General features: G+C 54.5%; 1 protein-coding gene across 1 annotated transcript; it reads right to left on the minus strand.

Moving 5' to 3' along the window:
* Nucleotides 1-3276: 3276 nt before the first annotated feature.
* On the minus strand, nt 3277-5404 carry CCNO (cyclin O). The gene is made up of 3 exons (XM_068532846.1): nt 5030-5404; nt 4209-4394; nt 3277-3762 (listed from the first exon to the last, which is right to left on the minus strand). The coding sequence occupies exons 1-3, from the start codon at nt 5402-5404 to the stop codon at nt 3277-3279; spliced, it is 1047 nt and encodes a 348-aa protein (XP_068388947.1).
* Nucleotides 5405-6000: the final 596 nt, after the last annotated feature.

Below are 6000 nucleotides of genomic sequence, written 5' to 3' on the forward strand. Positions count from 1 at the left end.
AATTGAAATCTTTGTGACCCCCTATTGGGCACCTTAAATTGGTGCCTTACACCTCATAGGAGTAGTGAAAGATCCTCTTTTATTTGCACCTATTATCTGGATTAATAAACAAGATCCCCCTAACAGTGATGGAAAGCAATCCAATGATATAGTTAGAATAGACTTAGAGACTCTCTGAGCCATCTATAGATGCAGGAACCAGTGAGGTCAGCCAGCTAGAGTTGGTGTGGTGTCGCTGATGGTGAGGAAGAAGCTCTGGCTTTAGGGTCGGAACCCAGGCTCCACCAGGTACCTGAACCCCAGTTCTTTTGGAAAAACATAACACTAACTTCAGAGGAGTTGCTGTGAAGATGAGATTGTTTATGTAATACGACTGGTGCTTGGTGTGGATAAATTAATGTTGCTGTTTTGAGGTGCCTTTTCAGCTGCACCTCCAGCCTCCCACAGCCTCTTGCTGGCTTTGTCTCTTACTTCCTCTGGTTCCTGAGTAGCCTAGCCACTAGTCAGTCCATTCCCCATCCCTATCCTTAACGACTTCCCAGTCTGTAAAAGGAGTGGGGAAGCTCTTAGCTGAGTTTTGGGGAGATCTCTACACATGGCAAGATCCAAAACAGGCCCATTTTCCATCAATGAGTTCCACATTGGAGTAGAAAAATATGGGCATTGTGCATAAAAATGTACAATAGATTGTCTGTGGCAACAGGAGCTGGAATAGCATGATTACATGATTCCTGGTCTGGATGATTCTGGAACCAAATCACCCATATCAATCTTAGCTGAGTAAATGCTGGTGAAGACAACTCCCCCCAAAATCACTCTTTTGCAGAGGTACCCCGTCCCCTAATAGCCAGGCTGAGAGCTCCAGATATTTTGGAACTTGGAACAGATGATATGATTTTCCTCCTCCTTTTCACCATCACAGACCAGCATTTCCTCAAACAGCTCGGGGATCACCACTTCCCTCTCCCTGAGCCAAGGAGGAGAAAGTTGCTGGAGAGCTTAGCATATCAACATATCAGGAGAGTAGGGTTCGTAAGGCGCTCCTGTCTCTGGAGAGTACTTGGGTGCACAAGAAGTGCAAGGAAGTTTCTCTAAGTATGTTTTGAGTTTGCTTTTTATCTGTGCCATTTGTCATATATTTAGATTTATTCTAAATGCAGTAGAACATGACTGAGTTTATTCCACCAAAACTTTATTTTTTCAACCATACAGAAAATTTGAAAAACACAGTACAATGAACAACAGTAACATTAACATTTTCCTGTATTTGCTTTCTCTCTATTTATTTTTTCACCGAGTTTTTTTTTTTTTTCTGTGTAACTCCTCCCCCACACCCCATCACTGTGCAGGCTGCCACCAGCCTTTTTTTTTTTTTTTTTTTTTTTTGGCTGCGTTGGGTCTTTGTTGCTGCCCGCAGGCTTTTCTCTAGTTGCCGCGAGCGGGGGCTATTCTTCGTTGCTGTGCGTGGGCTCCTCATTGCAGTGGCTTCTCTTGTTGCAGAGCACGGGCTCTAGGCACACGGGCTTCAGTAGTTGTGGCTCGCGGGCTCTAGAGCGCAGGCTCAGTAGTTGTGGCGCACGGGCTTAGTTGCACCGCGGCATGTGGGATCTTCCCGGACCAGGGCTCGAACCCGTGTCCCCTGCATTGGCAGGCGGATTCTTAACCACTGTGCCACCATGGAAGCCCCTAGCCTTCTTGAAGACTTGCTATGTGCCAGGCAGGACCTGTGCTGAGGGGTTTGTAGAGAACATCTCATTAAATCCATACCTCAACACTACCAGGCAAATGCTACTGTTACTCTCATTTTTACAGGAAAGACTTAAGCGTAGATATGTGACTTGCTTAAGGTCACACAGCAAATTGACTCCAGAGTCCAAGTGTTTAAGCACTACTTTATACTACCTCATAGCAATCTCATTTAAGCTTCATAATAGCCCTGCTATCAGTTGGCGATTGGGCTCAGAGAGGTTAATTTGCTGGAGGTTACAGATTCAGGGTCTACAGCAGATTCACAACAGTGAGAATGAAGATGATGGGACAGCTGTGGAGTCACAGAACTCCAGCAAGCCTCTGTCGCATTTCTTGACTCACTTTTCCCATCTGTAAAATGACTCCTGTAACATGACTGGAGGCAAGGACTGTACTGGCTCTCCAAGTATGTTCTCCATAGTCCCTATTAAATGGAGGGCACCGAACAGATCACTTGTCCCATGCTTACCTTGGGAAGAGAGTTTTTTTTTGTTGTTGAGCATTTCCAGAAACCTGTAAGTGGAGGAAATTGAGCATGTGGCAAAGGGTGGAACTCTGGACTCAGATCACCTGCCTTCACATCCTGGCTGCTCCACTGTTGTTTAACCTCTCTGCGGCCCAGTGTCCTGCTCTGAAAACTGGGATAATAGACTCTGCCTCGTAGAACTGTTGAAGGATTGAAATAATGAATGCTGAACACTGTGCCTGGTACATGTAAGCACTCAATGATAGCCATGGTTACTAGTGCACCATTGTTACCATGGGCTCACACATAGTAGGCGTAAGACAAGAGAGAACTGTTCAACCATGTGATTGCAGGATAAATGGACTCAATTTGCAATGGCCATAACTGCCTGCAAAGCCTTCATTTTCCCACATCTGGCAGTTGTCAGGGTAACTCTTGGTTGCCCCAGCTAGTGGGAGTGTGCAGTCCCCAAAGCTTCTCAGCCTGGGATCTTCTGCACCAGCAGTGTGCCCCCTGGCCCCGCTAGACAACATCGACTGCTGTGGGTTCTTTTCAGCCTCACACCCCACCTCGCCCTTTGAACCTCTAGGAGTGAGCAGTCCTCAGCCTCCTAACAAGGTCACCAGTTACAGTCCAACAAGTGACCCTGACTCGCCTTGTAACTGGAACCTCGGTCTACAGGAACCTCTCCAGACCTGGTGTTCCCAAACAAAGATGCCTGGGGGGAGGGAGGAGCCCTCCATGGTTACTGACCGCCTCTATTCCCGGATGGCCTTCACCTTCCCTCTTCGTGGACAAACGCTCGCATTGGTAGTATTCAGACAAACCACCGCAGACAGCCTGTTTACTGGGGAAAGACTCGTCTCTTCTCTTGTGCGCTGTTAGTAAAATAAATAAACAATGAAACGCTACAATCGTACACTATTTACAACCTGCAGGATGAGCTGGTGATCAAGTGGGAGGCCTGAACCCCTCTCTGTGGGCCAATACTGCATTCTTTCAAAGCAATGGGAGAGGTCCAGCAGCCAGGCCAGGGGATCAAGGGAGACCAAGGGTCTACTTCATTTCAAGCTCGGGGACAGGCTGCACTTCTCGCAGATCTGGAGGGGCACTATGTGAGTCAGGGACGTTCTGTTTATGGCCACCAGTAGCTGCAGCTTGCCCAGGCAGTCCTGCAGCGCCGCCTCGGGGTGCCCGCCCAGGCGCAAGTCCATCGGGCGAGGGAACTGCAGCATACGGTCTGCCAGCGCCAGGCAACAGATGGCCAGCAGGGAGGGGGTGTAGCTGGTGAAAGCGTAGTCAGCCAGGCTCAGCTCCGCCACCCCTCGCGCCAGGGCTTGCGCTTCCAGGGCTTCGGAGACCTCTGCCTGCCCGGCCTCCACGCGTGCGTGCGTGAAATGCTCCAGGAAGAAGCTGATGGTCGGCGCGCCCAGGCTGAAGTGCAGTTTGTGCAGCACGATGCACTCGAGGTTGCAGAGCTGCTGCCGGGAGAAGGCGCCGCAGCACAGGGCCAGGAGCTGCTTCACGCGCGGCGGGTGCACCTCCACCTGTAACACAGGGGCGCTCATCCCTCGCTTCGCAGCATCCAGGGCTGGAGGCCCACCCAGCCTCACACCCGGGAGAAAACCAGGACTTCCCCCATCCCTTCCAGCGAGATATTTGGGGCTTCGCCTCTCCATACTTCCACCGTAATCATCTGGGGTGTCCTTCCAGCGCAACGCTGAAAACAGGTTTGAGAAATTTTGAAGATTTTTTTTTTTTCGGAGACTAGAATAGAGGGGCTACAGAGAGCTGTTGACACGTGGCCTATTTCTTTGGGGGCTGGGTGAAAGGATTGTTCGTTTTGGGGGGAATTCTGTAGTTAAGGCTGTGGGGCATGTAAGTTTGCAAAATGAGTTCAGGGAACCCAGCACTCAACCGTGTGCGCTGAACAGCCGGGCGGCCAGAGAGCGGCCGGGAGTCTGGCTGGCCCCCAGACGCCGCGTGGAGGTACCTGTTTGCAAGCGATGAGCAGGGACGTGACCCCGAGCAGCTGGAAGCAGTCTGCAGCCACAGGCGTGGTGATAAGGAAGCGGTCCAGAGTGTTCACCGTCAGGCACAGCGACTCGAAGGAGAGGCCGAACTGGCGGTGCACGGGGATTAGCCAGCTGAGCAGCTTACAGCGGGATTCCGCCGTTACCTGCCGGAGGGAGGAGGGAGGCGGGCCAGCTGAGCCTAGGGCTGAGAGCGGCTGTGGAAGGGACAGGGCACGAAGACGTAGGGAGCGTCCCCGGAGGGAGGCAGGAAACAGAGGAAAAACCTAAAGGCGCTGGAAACGGAAAGAGGTGGGCAGCGCTGCTGCGGAAAGAGCACAGGCAGGGCTAGGAGCCAGGACGCCGGGATTCGTGCCTGGCGCCGTGCCGAGCGCGGATACACGTTACCTCGTGTAATCCTCTCAGCAATCAGCGGGGGCAGGGAGGTCACCACTTTGCAAATGCAGAAACAAGTTTAGGATCGTGAAGTAACTTGCCGGGGTCGGTAGGAGTCTGGACTCGAACCTAGAAACTGTCTTAACTAATCTGCATTCTACCGTGTCCCTGCTAAACAGTTTGGAGACTTCGGGCAGGTCACTTAAGCCGTCTAGGCCCCGCTTTTCTCCATCTGTAAAATGAGGCTGGTGGCCCGGCCCTCCAAAGCCCCTTCCCGCTCGGACCGGGGGTGGAAGCCGGGCTGGCGAGGGCCGGGGCGCCGCGGAGGGCAGACAGAGCAGAAAAGGAGAGAGCCCGGGAGAGGAAGAGGAGCGGCGGTGGAGAGCTGGCTCTACCAGCGCCTCACTTGTGGCTGCCGCGCCAATGACTCCCGCGGGTGGTAGTGGCTTTCCCGCGCCTTGCGGAAGGCGTAGCAGCTCTGACCGTAGTCGCGGAAGGTCTGTAGATCTAGCTGCACCAGCTGCTGGGCAGGACCGGGTAGGGGGCTGCAGCCTCGCGCCGCGGGGCTGTCTGCGCCATCCGAGCCGGAGCTGGGGGACTCGAACAGGTCGCAGACGCCAGAGTCTCCGGGTAGCGGGCACGGGTTCAGCGGCTGCAGCGGCTGCTTCCTCCGGAGGCGTGGGCGCCTGCTCTTCTTCACCGGGGCACGGAGGTTCTGGTCGTCCCGCCTCCCAGCCCGGGCGGCGGGGCTCATGGGGCTGGTGGGGCAGGGGGTCACCATGATGAAGCCGGGTGGCCGTTCTCCGACTCCCCGGCTGCGGTGGGGTGGACACGCGTGCGCAAGAGTGCGAAGAAGGCCAGGCCTGAGCCGCGGCGAGCCCATAAGTACTCTGCCTGCAGGTTGCCTCAGCCACACCCCCGGCTTCTCACTGGCTGAGTCCAGAGCGGCACGAGAACCGCGCTTTCCCGGCTAAAGACCCGCTCCCGAGCGCGCTGCTGGCACACTCAGCTACCCGGGTCTGCAAGGCGGAGGAGGAGCTACAGCGCGCAGGGCGCACTCGCGTTGCGCGGCCCGCTCCGTGTGCATCCCTTGTTACCCGGGCAACTGAGCTCGGGTTGCGGCAGGAGCTGAGCGCGCGCGGCGTGGGGTAGCGGTGGGGTGGGGCGGCAGCTAGGCCAGGTGGACGCCGGATCCAGATGAGGGAATCTAACCGCGCCCGGGAAAGAGATTCCCCCGGGGGGCATCTCCTCGTCCTTGGCCAGATGGTTTTGACAAGTGCGAGCGCCTTCTATACCGGCTGTAACCAGGTCGGTAATTTTGTAAAGGTCCGCTTCCGAGCTCCAGACGAAGGCTCCAGCTAGAATTCTGTCAGCACA

Source organism: Eschrichtius robustus, chromosome 2 (genome assembly GCF_028021215.1).
Source record: "Eschrichtius robustus isolate mEscRob2 chromosome 2, mEscRob2.pri, whole genome shotgun sequence".
NCBI classification, from domain to species: Eukaryota; Metazoa; Chordata; class Mammalia; order Artiodactyla; family Eschrichtiidae; genus Eschrichtius; species Eschrichtius robustus.

What these genes read in the sequence shown, in the direction of transcription:
- CCNO (XM_068532846.1), bottom strand. Translation starts at nt 5,404, where the DNA reads ATGGTGACCCCCTGCCCCACCAGCCCCATGAGCCCCGCCGCCCGGGCT. An exon ending in CATTGGCGCGGCAGCCACAA is followed by an intron (nt 4,395 to 5,029) that starts GTGAGGCGCTGG and finishes TCCCTCCGGCAG; the next exon opens with GTAACGGCGGAATCCCGCTG. An exon ending in TGCTCATCGCTTGCAAACAG is followed by an intron (nt 3,763 to 4,208) that starts GTACCTCCACGC and finishes CCTGTGTTACAG; the next exon opens with GTGGAGGTGCACCCGCCGCG.